The sequence below is a fragment of the Corapipo altera genome, unplaced genomic scaffold (genome assembly GCF_003945725.1).
Source record: "Corapipo altera isolate COAL_440 unplaced genomic scaffold, ASM394572v1 69, whole genome shotgun sequence".
Taxonomy (NCBI): Eukaryota; Metazoa; Chordata; class Aves; order Passeriformes; family Pipridae; genus Corapipo; species Corapipo altera.
Window position 1 is genome coordinate 994,273 of NW_020884908.1, and position 21,310 is coordinate 1,015,582.

Below are 21,310 nucleotides of genomic sequence, written 5' to 3' on the forward strand. Positions count from 1 at the left end.
ATCTAAAAAAATCCCCATGTAAATATGTAGGCAGGGCTTCAGACATTATAAGTTCGAAAATTAATTGTGCTGTTGCCTGTCTTAAACTTTGACAGTTTTCTACATGACTGTTTTTCCAGTGCAAAGCTTTATTTTTTTTTTTTCATATGCTCATAATGTCTCCTTCCCTTCTTCTGTGTAGTTAAATCCTGTAGTTCTGACATTTACATTTCATGTATTAGGGGTTGCTGGTTCATTGATTTGTTTGGTTGGTTGTGGGGGGTATGGAGGTGTTGGTTTTCTCAGAATTTCTTTTTCTCTTTATAGGAGAGAGAGTAGCTATACTGGTAAAAAGTACTTTACTGCACTAAGAATTATCTAAAATAAATACTTGGTAAAAGATTGATTATAAGCAACATAAGTATGTTTACAGGGTATGTGTTCTAAGCATATGCTTTGCTTCATTCCTTTTTTAACATTTCATGTAATAAGTCAACTGTCTTAAGAATCCCCTAGTTGCTTGTGTTTTACTAGTGACTCAGATTTGAGGGGTACAGATGGTCATGGAAACATATGAGAAGACCTCTGTCTTGTGAAATATAATCCTTTAAGAAAATAGTTACTTCTTAGAATTGGACAAATGCTAAATGTGAATTTAGTCTTATACTACTAAATATTACTTATAAGTAGTATTGTACTTCTTCTATTACTAAATATGAATTCTCTATCTTATACTGTACATTGCATGTAAATACAGAGCGAGTTGAAGGCAAAAAGTCAGTTTCCATTTTACAACTTTAATATTAAAGGCAATAGAGATTATTATAAAAGAAATGGGGAAAATAAGTGAATAGACCAGAGCTTCAGCATAAAACAGAAGGAGCTGTAGTCTTCAAGATATGAAGAGCAGCTTTTCACCAGACAGTTGCCGCTTGAAATTTCATGAAGGTCATCAGCACCTGAAAGTGGGAATAATATTTTCCATTGTGACAGTTAATCTAATAGAAGACTTTTTTTTTCTTTTGTTTGAGGTCCAGTGAAAGGGGTCATAGAAGTCATTTTATATTTTCCCTGATGAATAACAGATCCTTTTTTTCCTTTTATTTTTCCTTCCCTTTTGAAAAAAATTTTTCGGGTGAAATCCTATCCCAGGGAGCATATTTACGCCTAGGAGGAAAATGTTACAAATCCCAATGGTAATTAGGATACCTGATGCCCTGTGGCAACTAACATGATGTGTACTTCTTTCACTCCCTGCTCTAGGGCATCATCGCTGAGTACAACAAAATCAATGGCATCAAAGAGGATGATGATACAGAAAAATTCAAGGAAGCCATAGTGAAATTTCACAAGCTTTTTGGGATGCCAGAAGAAGAGAAATTGGTGAACTACTACTCCTGCAGTTACTGGAAGGGGAAGGTGCCCCGTCAGGGCTGGGTGTATCTCAGCATTAATCACCTTTGCTTTTACTCTTTCCTTATGGGCAGGGAAGGTATGTTTTTGGTGGAATGGTATTCTGTGCATCTAAGAATTGTTAGGAAATCTTCTGTAGTTTATTACTGTTCACCTGCTGAACGCTAGGGGTAAAAAGACAGTGCTGAGGAAAAGAGGAGTAGGGAGCAATTCCATGATTGTCACCCTGCTTCACTGCACGCTTTTGTTCCCTTGTTTGTTTTGTATTTCTCAAAGTAGTTCTCTCTAAAACAATACCTGTGCATTGTTTAGAGACATGGTTCACCTCAGGAACTGTGCCCAAAAGGGAATAGGGACGAGATCACACCAGTTTTGACTCCTTCTGCTCTTATACAATCCTGCAGTACTTCTCTGGCAGACTTTGCAACCTCAAATGCCACATGAACTCTTGTACGACTCCAGAACATAAAGGTCTCAGAGGAGACCCAGAATGAGCTACACAGTGTGGATGCAACCAGTCTGCTCTAGGGGGAGTTAATTAAAACAGTGTGGAGGTGAATGAATCTGCAGTACTTGGTTATGGGCAATGGATCAATCCCCAGTCATGAATGGCAGGATTTTCTGTTTTTTCCTTGGTTGTTTTGTTTGATTGTTTATTTGGTTTGGTTTGTTTGTCTTTTTTTTTGGTTTTTTTTAAGAAATGTAGATTTAGCCTCTCTTTTGAGGACACCACCTGTACTGGTGTTTGGAAAAAAGCAAAGGATCTATCATTACTGTAATATTTGAAACTTTTAATTGTATAAAAATAACACAAGCCTGCCTGATGTGTTTAGACTGTTTCTTTGGTTCCACAGGAAAAGAGGATGTCAGTCTGAGCAAGTACTGTGGCAATGATAAGTTGTGTTAGGCTACCCAGCATTGTAATGCTTGTGTGGTGTTCTGTAAACAAAGTAAATGATATTTAAACTCTTTTATCTGCTACTCGTCAGGTGATAGTAGTTTGTTTGTACAAGCTGGGTCTATTTGTGCTGAGCTCCCAACGTTTCAAGAAGCAGTGAAAATTCATCTGAATGCATTTTATAGGAAGAGGAACATAAATGCTCTTGAATATGCTCATTTTGGTACTGAACCTTTTTTCTTTGTTTGCTCCTTTTCAGCAAAACTAGTTATCCGCTGGGTTGATATCACTCAACTTGAAAAGAATGCTACACTGCTCTTCCCTGATATGATCAAAGTGAGCACAAGGTCAAGTGAACATTTCTTCTCAGTATTCCTTAATATCAGTGAGACATTTAAACTAATGGAACAGCTTGCCAATATAGCGATGCGACAGCTTCTGGACAATGAAGGGTTTGAACAAGACAGGTCATTACCCAAACTGAAAAAGAAATCCCCCAAAAAAGTATCTGCACTAAAACGGTAGGTATAGCACTGTCTCTTAGTCATTTGTTCCTCCTCAACCCTTTTACTTCCCAGGATTTTGTCCAAAAGTTTTCTAATGTTGCTGCCATTTACTGTTAGTCCAAAAGGAATGATTGATTCCAGCAGTGGCAAAATGTGAGTAATTACTTGAATATAATTACTTGGTGTCCTGTAGAAATAGGAAAGGGACAACATTTGAATATGAACATATTGTAAAAAATAAAAGAAACTTGAGACAAGTTCTAGTTTGTTCAGAAGCTCTTTAGAGTATCTCTCAACACTGGCTGCATTAGTTATCTGTTGTAAGGCCATTTGATGCACTAGGAGAAGGTAATAAAGTGATTTAAATGTTATTAAGAAATGTACCTAACATTCTTATTTGGTCCTAAAACTGGGATTGAAAAATGACTCTAGCTAATGAATTCTATATAAAATTTACTTTAGGTAACAGGGATACAAAAATTGGCATAAAATTATACGGGATGAAGAACTATCGGAAAATATTTCTGCTTCTTTGGTATCACGCTGCAGTTAATTATTTCTTTAAATTTTTGTCGTTATATGTTGGTAATTTTAGTGAACCATACAGAATTGTAATCAGTGCTTGTTTATATTTCTCATTATTTAGTGACATCTAGCATGCAATATATCACTTGGGTTTGTCTTTCTTAATAGTAAGTGTTTTGCACTGAATATGTTATCAAGATTAAGTCTTGAAATTGTTAACAGGCTCTAACCCTAAGGATTCAATCGTGTTAATAAATAAACCTCAAAGAAGCATTTTTTTAATTGCTATATAATAAAAAATGGATTCACTGTATATATTCTCAGAAAGCAGGGATGAATATGGAAAGCTCATCTGGTCCTTCCCCTCTGAGAAGGCAGGATAAATGTTTAAATCACTCATGGCAGATTTTTTTTTCATGTAGTTTTAGAGCCTTCCAACAGTGAAGACTATACATCTCCTACATGCAAACTATTTCCACTGTTTTGCTGTTCACTCCATGCTTAGCTGAGTTGTATGTTGGCCATGATTTGCATAAAATGGATCTTAAAATGTATTATGTATTTCTTAAAACAAGAAAATCTCTCTGTGGGTTTTTCAGGGATCTTGATGCCAGAGCAAAGAGTGAGAGATACCGTGCATTGTTCCGGCTTCCCAAGGATGAGAAATTAGATGGGCACACAGACTGTACTCTTTGGACTCCATTCAACAAAATGCATATTTTGGGTCAGATGTTTGTTTCTACAAACTACATTTGCTTTACTAGTAAAGAAGAAAACTTGTGCAGCCTTATTATCCCTCTTCGAGAGGTAAATATTTGTATTTGTAAATTTATAGGGCGAATAATAAAGCAATGTCCTCTTGGATATTGCATCCTAGCTTTGATTTTTTTTTTTTTTGAGGAAAACCTCTTTTGACCTTTTAATCTCTTGTGAACATACTATTCTGATGTGTTCTAAGTAATATTTAATGACTGCATATCTTAGTTTGTGATTCCTACTACTAAAATTCACAGGCAATTCTTTCAGTTTTCACAACCCTTGTGAGTCCTTCCTGTCCCATAATTTGTATTCAGATTTACAGCCTCATTGTCCTTTTTTTGTGCCTCATAGGGAGGGATGGACTGTGAAATTTCCTAGATCAATAAGTTAAAATTCTGTTAAAAAATCTGTCAGACATGATTTGCTTTTGTCAGATGTAAAAAGATTAAAAAGATCCTAAAGTTTTGAATTGTCTCTTCGTGCAGATTTGCAACTGTTTATTCCTGTATATGGGAAATATTTGTCAGCATTTTTCAAATTGGTGTGTTTATCTTTTTGAAGCTGGTCACTTAAAGAAGGCGTTCAGCAAAAAGCTTGTTTGATGCAATAAAAAAATAATTGTGTTGGGGAGGTTTTTTATGGTTGAGTTGATTTGTGGGTTGATAGAAAATTGTGTAGAGTTTTGGAAGTAGTAGCAAGGCTGATGTAACCAAGGACAGTTTGGCTTAACTGAAGAACCATGGAATATTTCAAGGCACTGTTTCCCCCCACAAATCATAGAATCATAGAATCATAGAATAGATTGGGTTGGAAAAGACCTCCAAGATCATCAAGTCCAACCTCTGATCCAACTCCAGTTACTGTATCATGGCACTAAGGGCCACGTCCAATCTCTTTTTAAAAACCTCCAGGGATGGTGAATCCACCACCTCTCTGGGTAGGCTGTTCCAATGCCTGATAACCCTCTCTGTAAAGAATTTCTTCCTAACATCTAACCTAAACCTCCCCTGGCAGAGCTTGAGCCCATGTCCCCTTGTCCTGTTGTTGGTTGCCTGAATCACTAAGAGTAAAGCAGTATTTGTTAGGAAATGTTGAAGTACAGCTTCTTGACAGCATGTCGCAATGGCTTTGGTTATTTGAGATGAGACATTCAATTATGGTTGCACTGTTTGTCTGGGAATCAATGGGAACAATGGTCCTCCAGGTAAAGCAGTGGATGAGGAGAGCAAAGTCTTCATTTAGCAGGGCCCCTTTTCCTGCATGCAGGTTCAGCAACTGCTTTTGATAACCACAGCCACAGCAGCACAGGATTCAAAGCAGCTCTAAAGCTTTAAGAAATAGATGAAGGAATAAGTGCTTTTGTGTGAACAGGTTTAAGTCTCAGCACCAGCAAGGAGAACAGTAACCCACGGGGTAATGTCATTCCTCAGAACAACTGATCAGTACCCTTAATAATTAAGGGAAAGCTTTCTATTTAACTAAAGCTTTGGGTTAGACCTTAGCCTAATTCCTGTATTCTGTGGTATCCTGGGGGTGTTTTGACAGTTGAGACAATAAGCATTGATTCACGAATTATGGTCAAAAAAGATGATTTTTGGTGGCTGACTACACTGCTCACTGCACCTACAATCGGTGCACTCTCCAAGATCAGCACTTCAGATGTGTGTGTGTCTCTGTTGAATAGGAGATAAGTGGAGCAGGGCATGCTTGCTGTAATGTCTGCCCTGTGCCTTTAGAACTTGTCTGTCTTTGTGCTGATTGCACTCAAACAGTTTTTAAGAGGAACAGAAAAATAACATAGGAACACTTTTTAGCTAATTTCAATATGCTGTTAGTGAAGGTCCTATAAGATAACAAATAACTAATATGTTTGTAGTTAACAGAAAAATAAAAGGAAGTGGGAAGAACATAGAAGTCATTTAGCACCTGGAGCTGTGCACTGCAGTCTTGAAATACATCTTCAAAGAAAATGTGGGAAAAATGATTATCCATTTAGCTAAAGAGATATTAATATTATTGCACTATTGTCTTACCATTGATTTCCGTTTTAAAAAGGGTTTAACAAAGGAGCAAAAGTAAAGGTCCTAGCAAACTGAAATATGCCCCTTTCTATTCTGAAGGCAGTCAGTTTTCATTACCTAAAAAATCATTTAAAGTTCTAAAAACAATATTTACCATTGTGATTTGCGTTTTGTTCAATGTGTGAACTGCACAAACTTGATTGATTGATTTATTTTTAAGGCTAATAATTGGTAATGTTTAGAACACACAGCTGTTATATAATTCATCAGCGGTGTGTGACTTTTCCCTGAGATTTCTTTGTGTTAACATGATTTACTGAAAGCTTAGGAAACCAGTTCCTTGTACTCAATAGATTGTTGTATGAGTACTGTTTACAGGTTGGATGGAGTTCAGTTAGATTAGTGACCGCTCCACTAACAATTGAAGGCCAAACAGAAGCCTGCACCTCACAGAGTTAGATGTTTTCCTTTGTAAGAGAAGACATGCTAGGTTAGTTTCCCTTTGTTCTGAGTTTCTGTGTGCTGTGAATATACAGTTAAAATAACAGTTGTTATCACAGTATACAACTAGGATATAATAGTACACGAGTGTTGTCTCAAAAATGGCTTATTCCCATGTATTGGCAATAAAAGGTAAGCAAAAGTCTTCATTGATTCAGCCTGTAGTGGTGCTGAGAAGCAGGAGAGGGATTTGGAAGTCCTACAAAAAGGCCCATAGATCTGCCTCCCACAGACAGAATTTTGTTTTACTGATTCTTTTAAAATAAAGCCTGAAGAAAATAAGTTATGCAGAGGAGTTCTGCTGGAGAATGTACTGAAGCCAGTTGTTCGAGGGATGACAGCTTTCACCTTTCAGACTTGTATGCAAATCATGTTTTCCATGCACAGGGATGTCCATAGTGACTTGATACAAGGGCAAAAGGAGTGTGGGTTTATTGTATTAAGATGGCTTCTTAGACCAAGCAACTTGATTAATTAAAGATCTTAAGCTGTAGCTCCTGTTTCTCCCTAGGTGACAATAGTGGAAAAGGCAGACAGTTCCAGTGTGCTGCCCAGCCCGCTGTCAATCAGCACAAAAAACAGAATGACGTTCCTCTTTGCCAACTTGAAAGACAGAGACTTTCTTGTACAGAGGATCTCGGACTTTCTGCAACAAACCACTTCAAAAATATACTTGGAAAAAAATATTTCTGGAAGCTATATCAGCTCAGATGATGAGGTATGTGGAGGAACGTGAATGATTTACTAGAGGGGGATTTTAACTGGTGTGGGAAGAGGGGAGCCAGGAAAAAAGCTAAACCTTTGTACACAGAAATGTTACCTCTTTTGTGTTAGTGCATTTTAATTTCCTTAAACTGAAGTGTTAAAATTTTACAATGAAGATATCTATTTTTTTGTGTTAGACCTAAGAGAAATCGTAATTGCTGAGGAAAAGCTACTCTAACTCCTGCTACCACATTCTGAAATTACAGTATATCTTCCTGGAAAGTGTCATAGCTAATTAACTGGTTCATTGAATGATACTTTTAATATCTATTAACTTGTTCAAGTCAAATGTAATCATGGAATTTTAATAATTTGAAGAAGTTATCATTGGATATGAAACTCCTTTTATTCAAGACTTCAGCTGCTAAATCCCATCCTTTGATTCTTCTGCAAACAACATTTGAGCTGAGCGAGTTTGCATGTGTACGGCTAGTGAACTTTGGAACATTTGAACTAACAAAAAACTCCTGCCCTGTCCTGGATATGAAATGCCCCTATTCTCGAACCCCCTCCTTATTTGTGTGTGCAAAGTAAATGGTTCTTAAAAGATATGATAAGGTACACTTTTCTTAGCGCTTTGAATGTCAAGCCTTCTGCTGAATTCCAGATTTTATGTATGAAATTCAGGTGCTTCATACAATGACCTCATCAGATCCGTTAAACTTAGAAAAGTTTACTAGTTCAGATCTCAAAGCAGAAAAGGCTGATGTGGGTGTATCATTTTGGTTTTATGTGGGTAGATCTCACATTCCAAGTCTGTACTAAGCCATACCTTAGTATTGCACTGAATAGCCCTACCCTGTTTGCTATGTATATCTTAATAGAATTTTTTTTTTATTTGCTTTGTTGATGGTGAGGTATAATTACTCTGTTGTTATAGTTGTATGCCAGAGCACGTAGGCATGTGTAGTGCTGAAACTTTGTCTTGCCTTTTGCCCTGAATGGATCTAAGTATTCTACCTACTGAATTATAAACACAAATTAGTAATTGCTGGCATTATTACTACATTTAGTAATATGACTACATATGTAGACATACATGACTACTATTTGCAATTTCAGGCATTTGCTATGAACTTCTCTATGAGATTTTACTGTGATACAATTTCAAAAATGTTCGAGAAGTCAGAAAATCGTTTTTCTTTAAAATATTTTTCTTCCACATCACAATATGACAGTGTTGAATTTTCTGTAGAACATATTTTTAATCAAGGGGAAAAATAATTTATTTTGTATATGTCTGTATAAACATATATACAGATATAAGTATGTGGGTTTATATGTGTACACACACATACAAAAATACATGTTATATATAGATTTTACATTCTGGACAGTCATGGAGCCACCCATGGAGTTAACAGTCCTACAATGCTGACAGCAGACCAAGGGAGCTGATTCAGTTGCCCAGGGCTACTTAAAGTTAACATGACCTTAGTAATTCTCATTATAGAATTTTATAGTGTTCCAGGGGAGCTATTTAGGAACTGGTTTAATTTCTGCTGTGTCATATGGTCAGCCTGTACATGGGTGAGCGTTTGTTAGCTGTTAGCATGTATGACTTTTTAGAGTAAAATGAAGTAAAAAGTCTGGACTCTGGGTCATCCCCATGTCCGTATTGCTTGTGACTGCTTTCTACAGGTGTTCACAAGATCCAGTAGTTCAGTTTCTGCCAGCCCTCACAAAAGCCTGAGCTCTGAGTCGGAGGGAGAGCGACAGTTCAACCTCAATGACAACGGCATTCCAACAGCAACTCAAGCTTTAATGACCATGTATCGGCGGAGGTCACCTGAGGAGTTCAACCCTAAGCTGGTAAAATGCACCCCTGAGTGCTGTACCTGACTGAAAAAGCTGTTAAAGCATGTTTTCTTTAAAACCCATGTTTCTGACCCAGAAGAGTCTCACCCAGAGCTAATAGGCAGTACTTTTCACAGAAATAAAGCGTTGAGCATGACATTGTTTTACCAACAGAAATAACTTCACTGCAGGAAAAAAAAGCAAAGGAGAGGTTGTATTCCTGTTCTTTAGTACAGCCGTGTAGCGGGTTGACAGTGGCTGGATGCCAGCTACCCACTAAAGCCACTCTCTCACTCTCCCCTCTGCAATTGGACAGAGGAGAGAAAAAAAAACCAGTTAAGGATACATGAGTTGAGATAACAGCTGGGAGAGGTCAGTTACTGATTACCTGCATGGGCAAAACAGACTCAAAGGGAGGATAGTACTTAAATTTATTACGAACAGGATAAGAGCCAAAGAGTGAGAAATAAAACAGTCTTAAAAAACACCTTCCCCCCACCTCTTGTTCCATATTCTCTCTCCTCCCATCCAGTGGTGCAGGGGGACGGGGAATGGGGGTTTCAGTCAGTTGTTTCTGCTGCTGCTCAGAGAGAGGAGTCCTTCCCCTGCTCCCATGAGGTCCCTCCCATGGGAGACAGTCCTTGACGGACCTCTCCAGCATGAGTCCATCCCTTGGGCAGCAGTTCTTCCCAAACTGCTGTCTCGTGGGTCACTCCTCCATGGAGTGCAGTCCTTCACGAATGAGCTGTACCAGTGTGGGTCCCCCACAGGGGCCACAAGTCCTACCTGCAAAAAACCTGCTCCAGCATGGGCTTCCCTCTCCACAGGCTGCAGGTCTCTGGCAGGGCCCTTCTCCATCCTGGGCCTCCCACGGGGTCACAGCCTCCTTCATGCATCCACCTGCTCCAGCCTGGGCTCCTCCATGGGCTGCAGGTGGGTCTCTGCACCCCGATGGTCCAGCATGGGCTGCAGGGGCACAGCTGCTCCCCCATGGTCTGCACCACGGGCTGCAGGACCTCAGCTCCAGCACCTTGAGCACCTCCTGCCCCTCCTTCTGCACTGACCTTGGTGTCCACGTTGTTGTTCCCATGTTCTCACTCCACTCTTCCCTGGCTGGAATTCTTTCTGAGCAACAACCTTCTTTTCTTAAATATGTTATTACAGAGACATTACTGTCACTCCTAATTGGCTCAGCCTTGGCCAGCAGCAGGAAGTCCATCCTGGAACTGGCTGGCATTGGCTCCACGGGACAGGGGAAGCTTCTAGCAGCTTCTAGCAGAAGCCATCCCTGTAGCCTGCCCCCCCTGCTACCAAAACCCAGCCACAGAAACCCACTACAAACTGCTTCAATAATATTCTCTTAACAGCAAGGTCTACTGGGATAGAAACTAGGAAGCCCACTAAGAAGAAAATTGGACTGCAGCCAAGTTACTTCTTACTCACTTGGAAAGTTAGGGCATTGTAGGCTTTTTAGCACTTAAGATTTCAGTGGGGCAGAGTGTTGGAAAGAGAAGCTGCATCTTTATGCCTGCTTTCCTTTGCTTTTAGGCTAAAGAGTTCCTGAAGGAACAGGCCTGGAAGATTCACTTTGCTGAATATGGCCAAGGAGTCTGTATGTATCGTACAGAGAAAACCAGAGACCTTGTGCTGAAGGGCATTCCAGAAAGCATGAGAGGGGAACTTTGGCTACTCTTTTCAGGTAGGTATTCATTTGAATGTGACTGTGGGGTATAAGCAGAAGCATGAAGGGGAGAAAAAAAATTTTTCAAAGATGATTAAAGGTGCAGATAATAAGTGTCTGAAAATATACAGAGTAAGTAAGGTTTTGATTGTTAGCAGGCACCAGACAGGTTTAGACAAGAGTTCTGTTTAGACTAGTAAGTACCCTTTCTTCAAACAGGCTCACAAATTTAGGGAAGAGTATAAAAAAGCAGAATGCACATTCTGTTACCAGCAGCCAGCAGTCTAAGGGCCTCCTGGATGTTCATCATCTACCAGCAAGCCTCATTCCTATTTACTTAGTAATTTCTGAATCCAATTAAGCTTTTGGCCTTCACAGCGAGTTGTTGCAAGGAATTCCGAAGTTCATGCATGTTGCATGGAACCACTATCTTTTTTTGTTAATAATACAAAAAAAGTTACTTTATCATTTTATTAGGTGTTCCCATTATGTGAAAAATGGTAAGAAAATACTTCTGTCTATCTTCTGTACCATGAAGGATTCTCTAGATCTGTATCCCCTTAGGCCTTTTTTTCAAAGTTGAAGAATTTTATTAATTTTTTTTATTTTATTAATTAGTTATGTGGAAATCAATCCAACCTCAGGCTTTCTTCATAACCCTTCACTTACTGTATACCTTCTCTAGCTCTAGCCCACCCCAAAATAGTTACCACAGCTACCCACATCATTTAGGATATGAGCTCACCAGAGACTTTATATGATGCTTTCTGGTTTGTTTTCTGTTTCTTCCCTAATAATGCTTAATCATGTACATCTCTGTGCTGCTGGGCATTAAACAAATGATTTCGGAAAATATACACAGGCATGTACAGCTCCATTTTGTGTCTGATTAGCAGCTAGTGTGGACCAATTTTCATGGTGTATGTATAACTAATATTTTCCGTTTGTGCTACTGATGCTTGATTTTCATTTCCAGAGAAGTTTCAAAGTCAGTAATGAAATCTCATAGCAACTCTGTGAGCCTGTGGTAGTATCCCTAAGACAGGCTGTGTCCTACCCAAGATGACAGAGTCATTTTCAGAAGCAGGAATAGAGCTCACGAGTTCCTGTCTCTTGCTTTTGGCTGATGTATCATACTTTCTGCAAGCAAACATTAATTTACTTGCCCTCCTCAGGGCAAATAACTTACTCAGAGAGGCATGTTTTGGGTTATTTAGGATAGCCAAACCCGCAGCCATCTGCAGAGGGAGCTCATGATACCATGTGACTGCATAGATGGTTTATTCTTCATGCCTCATTTTTTGTTCTGGCTGAGAGACAGGCTTTATCTTCTTCTTTTTTTTTAAACCTCATTATAGAAGTGCCACTAGAGGAGAAGACAAGATGGGCTGATAAGCACATCCTTTTTATTTTTTTTAATCACCTTTACCAAAATAACATTTCATATTTGCTTTTGAGATGCTTGGTGATATTCAAGATGAGAGGAAAGGGCAACAGATCATCATGTTGGAATGCTGTACCTACCAACTCTTCCTTTTTTCTTCTGGTTTTAATACTGTTCTCCCACTCTCAGGAGCCATTAATGAAATGGCCACTCATCCAGGCTATTATGAGGACCTAGTGGAGAAATCGATGGGAAAATATAACCTTGCTACAGAAGAGATAGAGAGGGATCTGCACCGCTCCCTCCCGGAACACCCTGCATTCCAGAACGAGATGGGTATTGCTGCTCTAAGGAGAGTCCTGACAGCTTATGCTTTTAGAAACCCAAACATAGGATATTGTCAGGTAATTGAAACACCCTGCACTCCTTCAGTTTCTGGAATTCCACTTCTACCCTTATACTCCTGTTCCTTCAGCTGTGCACATGGGTGTTCAGCTGTGTGAAGTGAAGTGCACTGGCACGTGGATAATGCTTGTGAGCTGACACCTCAGCACTGCAGAATGGCAGCAATGCTGAACTCAGAGGGATTTGACACAGGGAGCTACTCTGACAGCAGTATTAGAAGCACATGTTGAGAGATGTGAAGTTTTCTGTGTGTTCTGCCCATAAATCTAGAAACTTGTCAGAGCCATCCTGAAGTGCATCTACAGAAAATGACAAATGGACTATGAAGAAAGATTCTTTTTAACAAAAAAAAACAACCCTCAAGCCTTAAATATTTATCTAATTATTCAATGTATTAGTTGTAGTAACTCTCCACTTGTCAAAAAATAAAGCACCCTAGAAGACATCTCATCACTGTGAGCCACAATGATGTATCCATAGAGTTAATGCTGGTTAATGCTGGTTTTGGTGTTCTTATGCCTGTGATTCAGGTCACATTAGCTTCTGGTCCTAAATCATTCTTTCTTGCTACATAAATCTGGCGTATCACCTGGGCCTTTTTTTTTTTCCTTCCTACATATTTTTGCAAAAAGGAAACTTAAATTCATGAGTATTAAGAAGCCTAATTAATGTTTGACTGTTAAGACTCCTAGATATGAGTAAGTGCAAGCAGTTCTATCAGATACCATCATAAATTATTTAATAAAAAATATAATACTAAGTAATAGCTACAACAACATTTGCAAAGGTTGTTTAACAGGGGAACAGTAGAAAGACACTTCAACTCTGGTTCCTAAAGCTGTCACAGTAATTAATAGCCTTGAGATTTGGTCCATGGCATTCATAACGTTACAGTGAGAATTCAGGCACTGAAGTATTTCATACATGGTAGACAAGATAAAAGGAATAACACAGACTTTGACAGAGCTGTAACATAGTTTGGAGCTTCAGCTGAGACCTTAGTTGTGGTTTCAGACAGGTAATGATCAAGCTGGAGTCTTATGAAATGATTAGCTAATTCCTTAGGAGACAAACTGAGAAGAAAATAGTACCGAAATACTTCGTTTCTTCAGACTAACAGCAGTCTAGTCAAAGGCTGTAAGCAAACAATTCGAGGTCATTGTACAGTGCTGTGGTATTTGAAATATAGTCAAACAGGCCATAGAAAATTGTCATGTCCACAGTCAAATGTGGAGAGTGAGCAACAGCAAGGCACTTGTGTTTCCCTGTGCTCTGGTTGTTTGTGAATGACACCCTTACAGGCATTTGTCTGAGCTCACAGGTGCTCTGTCTTGACCTTTCCATGGGAGCAGAAAGCATGGGCAGTGCAGGCAGCCTCTGCAAGGAGTGCTGGAGCAGTGGCCATCATTAGTGCTGTAAGAGGTATTTTGGCTGCACCAGGCTCAGATTCCACGAGAGCACCTATGGGAGAGTATCAGTATCAGTGTAATGGGATGTTTGCAGATCTGAGTTGGCCCTTGATTAGGAAAAGAAATCTTGATTTATTCTTTTTCTAAAGGAGAAAAATAAAGAAAAGAAAACAACTAACAATTTTTTGTGATTTTTTTTTTTGAGGCTTTCTTAAGTCTTCCTTTGAGCACTGGGAAAACACTGTCTTGCTGTTTTTACAGGGAAATCCTTTAACAGTCTGGGGTCTGCAGGGGGAGATGTAGCTTATTTCCTAACCACTTACCTTCCCAGGTACCGTGCTAGGTATTGAATAATTACATTTGTCTTTCTTTTAGGCTATGAATATTGTCACTTCAGTGCTCCTCCTTTATGCAAAAGAGGAGGAAGCTTTCTGGCTGCTGGTGGCTCTGTGTGAACGGATGCTACCTGACTACTACAACACAAGGGTTGTTGGTATGTCATGGGGATGTTTTCTAAAAAGACAGTACAAAAAATAACCAAAATAATTGGTGGTATTTGTACTGAAACAAATATATGTGTAGATGTATGTGTGGGATAGATACAACTGTGAATGCCAGTGACAAGCCAGCTTGCTCAGGAGCATAGAAGCAATTCTGTAAACACATACTGTGGTAGTTAATAGTTTTTTCACTTAGGATTGGACAGCATTCTGAAGTGGGCTTAAACAAAGTAAATTGAAAAGAGATGGGAGGCTAAAATTTGAATTTTAGATGATCCAGTTATCTGATTAAGGTAAGGTAGAAACAGGAGCTTTAACAGTTTGCAGTAGAAGTCTTTGTGCCTGTTTACCTCCTGTTGTCAGATGAGTTTCCTTGTGTATGTGGAAGTGGCTCTTCAATTTATCATGGAAACTCTTTTTACTGTAGCTCACATGAGATACTCATTCAGCCCTAGAAATGATTTTTCCTGGTCTGCATAAGACACTGATGTTATGGCATAAAAATGTATAACATGAGGTTCTCTTGAAATAATTCCAAACTTTCCCAGTCACCCTGGCCTCGTTCAACAGGTGATGCTGAGGCCTTATGCCAATTAATAATGGTAAATATAAAGCCACCATTTAAATGCTGTAGGTGCTAGACCAAATTGACCCTTTGTTAGCTATTGTGAAGTATGTAATTAAAGCAGAATAAACCATATTACAGTTCAATTTGTCTGTACAGCTCAGTAGTGTAATGGAATCTGTTATTTATCTGAAATTGAGAAAATGTGTGTAAGCATCGTGTAGAATATTTTTAGGCTTTGTACTTATACATATATATATGCAGAACATATGTATATATTTTTTCTCCCCTAAATGGCAATGTGTCAGTTGCTCCCAAATTAATGGATGTTCAACTTTATTTATTTTCTACAGGAGCATTGGTGGATCAGGGTGTCTTTGAAGAGTTGGCTCGTGACTACATTCCACAGCTTTATGACTGCATGCAGGACCTGGGTGTAATCTCCACCATTTCCCTGTCCTGGTTCCTCACTCTTTTCCTCAGTGTAATGCCATTTGAAAGTGCAGTGGTGGTTGTGGATTGTTTCTTCTGTGAAGGAATAAAGGTGATATTTCAATTAGCACTCGCTGTCCTCGAAGCTAATGTAGACAAGCTGCTTAACTGTAAAGATGATGGAGAAGCCATGACAGTCTTGGGAAGGTATTTATTACAGAAAATAAAGTGTCTTAATTTTGTTTTTCTTTTTGCTTACTTTTCTGATTTGTCTTCTATGTTGAAATACTGAATTTAAACCAGTACGATATATGTAAACCTTTTACGTTCTCTCACCCCTGTAAGGTAGTATTTATGTTATCTTAGAATAATGTTAAGTGACCAACAAGATATAAATTCTTCAAGACAATCAAATAAACTTCCCAAACCTGGTTATAGAAACCTAATTTGTTTTGTTACTTCATCTTTTGCCTGCTGCCTTTTAAATGTTACTAAGATAAAGCCTCAATGTCAAGGGAAATTGTTTTGGGAATGGACTAAATACATCTCAGAAGAATTAAGTAGGATCTTGAATCAATAGAATTCAGTGAAACAGGAGGCTGGTAAATAGAGGGGCTTGAGTCATTTAATATAAACTAATATCACTGAGTGCAACCTCGATTTCCTCATGTTTGTTAGTGGTGCTTAGTTTTCAAGGTGCTGCTGAAACTTTGGAATTTTTATTCATGATAAGTTTCATTAGCCTTACTCTTATTAGAGACCAGCTTGGTAATTTTTACATTTAATAATCTATATGTAACCCTTTTTCTGTTAACCCTCAGAAAGGAAGATAAAAATGTATCTTGGGCTTCTCATTTCTTTTTTTTCTTTCCTACCAGATACTTGGACAGTGTAACTAATAAGGACAGCACTCTTCCACCCATTCCTCATCTTCACTCGCTGCTCAGTGATGATGTAGAACCTTATCCTGAGGTGGATATCTTCAGACTGATCAGGTCTTCCTATGAGGTAGGATAAGATTCCTTAACAGGAACTTGCCAACACACACAACTTCTGCTTCACAGAGGAATTTGTTACTCTGTAGTTTGGCTTTGCTGGAAACTGAAAAAAAAAATAAAAGAAATACAGACTCATCTCAGAAGGCTGAATTGGGCCAAGGAAGAGGGGTTAGACTTTCTTTTAACCAAAACTTTTAATTGGAGACGTTTTATATAGAAGCCTGAGGACTCGAAGGAGAACATCCCACAAGCAAAAAGGGATTTACAAACTAAACGCTGAACTTGTAATTTGAAAAAGGGTAATTCTCATCTCAGTTTTTTCGTGCTTTTCCAAACTGAAATATTAGAAATATTAGTGAAATCTGTATGATTTCAGAGGATCTTTCTATTACCAGTGGAGTTTTGTTTCTTTTACCTTTTTTGTTTGTGTTTCCCCTCAGCAAGTGCTGATTATGACCATGTGCCACTATATTTTCTACTATCACCAAAGCTAAAAAAGTATCCAATGAAAGGATTTGGTAATAACTAATATCTATAAAGCATAGGACAAAACCTGCAAAAACAATTATAATCTGAAAACTGGTTTTATTGTCCTTAAATTTTGAAAATAAGCCATCAGTTAAAAGCCTCTCATGTCCACTGACATAGCCATTTTTTATAAAAATTAAGGAGCAACTTTAAAGATTTATTCTCCTTAATTTCCTTTTTTCTTTCCATTGACATGCAGCATAAACAAGCATTTGAACAAGCATTCAAGAAGTCGGTTCATACTTAGAAATAGGACAACCTTTTCAAAGGCACTTCCTATGTTCCTAAAACCCCCTTGCTTGATAGCTGTTTAGTAAGGAAGTAGGTGGTCCTTAGAGTATTCTGTTCTGGAGGGCAAAACGTATCACCCAAAGTTGTTCACCCAATGTTAGAATGGGGAGAAGGGCATTTATGTGAAATTCTGTTTCCTCTGTATTTTTCTGTTTTCCTTGCCATGAAGACTGCTTGCATTGGCTTAACTGCTTTTAGATTAATAACCTGACTCTGTGCAGAGCCAGTCTGTCTTTTAGGGGCTTCTACAGCACAGAATCTTGTAGCTCCTTCCAGATAACCCTCTGTGCTCCAGTATAATTAGGCAAAACAAGTAGCATGGGGAGTGAAGAACTGTGAGGAAAGCAGGAGTTGGTTGCAAAGAGGGAATTAGTTTCAGGAGAGTCACTGTTGTTAGTTGATTTGATTATTAAAAAGACCCCAACAATTCATTAGTATATTATTAAGATAAAAAAACTTGAAGGCATCTGTTACATCTGTAATGTTTCTCCATTAGTTACGTGCAGTCAGGGCTGGGAATTCACTGTTAGCTTTCTTACAGCCACAAAAAGGGAAATACCAAGTAAGTGAGCATATTTTGGTTATTTTTTAGAATTTAAACTGTTAAAGGTGCTTACTGGGTAACCATCATAATCCATCTTCATCTTCTAGACATTTATTGTTTACAAAAAGTAGGAAGACCTACAGCTGAAGAAAATGTTTTTTCTTGGAGACATTTGCCCTCCCTCAAACACACACCCCCCCACCCCCAAGGAAAGGGGAAAACCTTGCAGACTGTCCTATGATATATGTCATGGGAACCTGATGAGCCTGACAATTTGATAGCACTGGCAAAAGCACAATGTCTGGGTTGTTTTATGATGAGCTGCTTTCCGTCGTGCTCTGACCCTGTCCAGCTCTTAGGTAATCGTGTCAGATACACATATTAGAAGTCTCCAGTGAAAGCTAAAGTGGTCTAGATGAATTCTTTGATAATTAACCAATGGTTGCGGAGACTTTCTACTTTCAAAGGAAAAACATTCTTGAAATAAGAGAATATACATAACAAGTGCATTTTACACTGCCAGTACTTTTTTTTATATTTACTGAGAATACATTTTACTAAGAAATCTCTTTATCTTTTCATTCAATATTGCATTTAATTCAGAAGCCATAGACCCTGGTGTCATAATGTTCATAATGTTCATAATAGAATTGACTGAAATAAGGTATAATCACTGCAGTTTTAAAAGCCTGTGCACAGTTCACTAGCTGCCAATGGAGCATAGACTCCTATTCAGAGCTGTGACGTGCTTAACTCATTTGATTGTGTGTTAGTTTGGAAAAAAAAATAGCCTTAAACACTTAAGCTATGTCTATAGTAGTCTTTGGATCTTGGCCATTTTAACCAAACAGCTGACACTCAAAGGTCTGTGCTGTTGAAAGGTTTGATACAGTTTTGACTTAAAACAGGTGACACACTTCCAACAATTCCTTATACAATTCGAAAGTTAAAATGGGCCAGGCACCATTCCCAGAAGGTAATTGCATGCGACCTTCCTTTTCTGTAGGCTACATGAGTCTTAATTTCATGGATGCAGACAGACCTTCTTATTTGGCATACAGAACAGAGAATAAACTTTGATTGCTGGAATAGATCTGGTCTCAGAGCCAAAATACCTGTCTTTTCAAGGTTTTGTGACGTCTGTGATGCTTGATATTCATAAATGTTTATCTAGATTCCATTTTTGTCAAAATACTCAAGGTAAATTAAGCATCTTTTTATTCCCAAGGTACATGATAAAGATTAACATCTTTATAGATAAATGCAGCTTTGGCATTAATTTGTTCATACAGAAAGGTGACAGCAAATTATGACCTGCTTGTGTAGATGCACTTGCACTGGAAATATAAATCCATCTTGTTTAAAAGTTTCTTGCCACCTCTTTATAGTTTTACATGTGGTGTACTTGATGTCTGGCATTATTGTTCCTGCTGATCATCTGTGCCTTTCTAAGTATGTTACAAGTGGTTTTTGAGTGGCAAGAAACTTCTGCTTATAATACTTCTACAAAAATGAATCTTAGGGATTCTCTGCTTATGAAAAAATGGAATATTATTCCTAATAGGTTTTCCCCTAGGATGCTTCTGTACTGTGTTCAGGAACTCCCTGACACTGTTATGTGCATTGTAAAAGAAACTTCTGAAAATAAGACTTGGGTACTTAAAAGAATCTTTTCCTGATGGAAGTTGCATTCTTGATACTTCGTTTCAGATCCTGAGAATGTATATACTCATATATACATTCTATACTGTCTCAGCCAGTAGAGATCAAGTTAGTTGAAGTATCCTCTCTTCTGTCATGATTATGAGACATTCCAGGACATGCTGAAATAAAACCCTGCAGGTGGAGTAATGAAACAATCTATTCATAGAGTTTTACCAGGCAACAAGTTTCTAACTACTGAGATTACAGTTTGAAATGTGAGAATTTGAAATTTAATAAAGGCCTTTTCAAATGAAAATCAGTTATTGGAAAAAATAAAATCTTCATAAAGTCTTCATAAATTTGTAATGTGTTAAAAAAATGCCTTGACAGCAATTCCATTTGTGGTATATCACATAATTGAATTAATTTCTGAAATACATTAAAGGCAGGCTAAATATTCTGAATATTAATACACAGACTATCCTGTACTACTTTTTCTCTTTTAAGAAATTTGGAAGTATCCGAGCGGATTTAATTGAACAGATGAGATTCAAACAAAGACTAAAAGTCATCCAAACCCTTGAAGATACTACAAAGCGCAACGTGGTGAGTACTGAAATAATCTTCTTTGCAAATATTAAGGCCAGTCAGTTTGTGAAATTCAAATTAGTTTTTCAATGAAACATGGATTTCAAGTCCATAACTGTTAATGTTATGTTTCAAAAGGTACGAACTATTGTGACAGAGACTTCTTTTACTATCGATGAACTGGAGGAACTATATGCTCTTTTCAAGGTAAAGCTAAGTGAAGATAAGATCATATACCTTCAGGAAATGTGAACATTTATTTTTGTTGTGGGACAGTGTCTTTTCTAAAGACCAGGTCGAGTCTGTGAGTTACTATTGGGGTATCTTGATACAAACAGGAATTAACTGCTTTATTATTGATTTTAAAAAACCAACCAAGCAAAAACATGCAACAAAAAACCAACAACAACAACAACAAGCTGTTTTTAAAACATCAGGAGTTTAATAATTCACTATGGAAAAGTAATATGAATGAATAATTTGTCCATGGAAAAAAATGCGTGTACTGATAAAAACAAAAAGTGAATAGATAGAGGCTTTTGATCAGTCTTTAGAAACCTGACATATGTCTCTCTCTATCTGACCTAAGTTTTGGAATTTAGCAGAGAAATACCTTTGTTCTATTGTCTCAGACAGCTAATACTTTCGTAGTCACAATAGCTGATTTTTGCCATTGTTAATGCTTTAATATGTTACGTGGGAATTTAGTGTTACAAAGTGATGTGTCCTTGTAAGTTGATTGAACAGCAGTGCTGTCAGATCCAAACATTTAAAGGTGAGAAGTTAAATGCTTTAACTTCACCTTCATGCACAATGTCTTAAGATGCTTTCTTCCTCTGTTTTGTTATAACAGAGATTTTTTATATACATATACCATGAAGAATTTATTTCCTTTTACTTTCCCGTCTGTAAATGACAAGTCTTGTAGTTGTCCAAATCTTTCAGTACCTTCTTTCAATCTTCCATGGAATCAGTGAGACCAAGTCAGACAGCCTTGGTTGATCACTGAACAGTGCTTGGATCTTTTTCTCTAAGCTTCTGAATTGTTTTTAAATAGGTGCTGCCAAAATGAGAACCTTCAATGAGTTCAGTAGAATAGTACATTATTCAGTATTTTTGAGAATCAACAGTTCAACAAAAAATATTTCAAATAAACAGCTATTTTCATATGATTAGA

General features: G+C 37.9%; 1 protein-coding gene across 1 annotated transcript in view; it reads left to right on the top strand.

Moving 5' to 3' along the window:
- The window catches only part of TBC1D9 (TBC1 domain family member 9), a 53,594-nt gene that overhangs the window by 21,503 nt on the left and 10,781 nt on the right, over positions 1-21,310 (top strand). The window contains exons 4-15 of the mRNA XM_027652665.1: positions 1,243-1,471; positions 2,550-2,811; positions 3,921-4,128; positions 7,114-7,320; positions 9,009-9,179; positions 10,713-10,863; positions 12,419-12,633; positions 14,419-14,536; positions 15,462-15,747; positions 16,419-16,548; positions 20,053-20,151; positions 20,272-20,340. Of these exons, the coding sequence (XP_027508466.1) occupies positions 1,243-1,471; positions 2,550-2,811; positions 3,921-4,128; positions 7,114-7,320; positions 9,009-9,179; positions 10,713-10,863; positions 12,419-12,633; positions 14,419-14,536; positions 15,462-15,747; positions 16,419-16,548; positions 20,053-20,151; positions 20,272-20,340 (2,145 nt within the window). The remainder of the gene's footprint in view (positions 1-1,242; positions 1,472-2,549; positions 2,812-3,920; positions 4,129-7,113; positions 7,321-9,008; positions 9,180-10,712; positions 10,864-12,418; positions 12,634-14,418; positions 14,537-15,461; positions 15,748-16,418; positions 16,549-20,052; positions 20,152-20,271; positions 20,341-21,310) is intronic.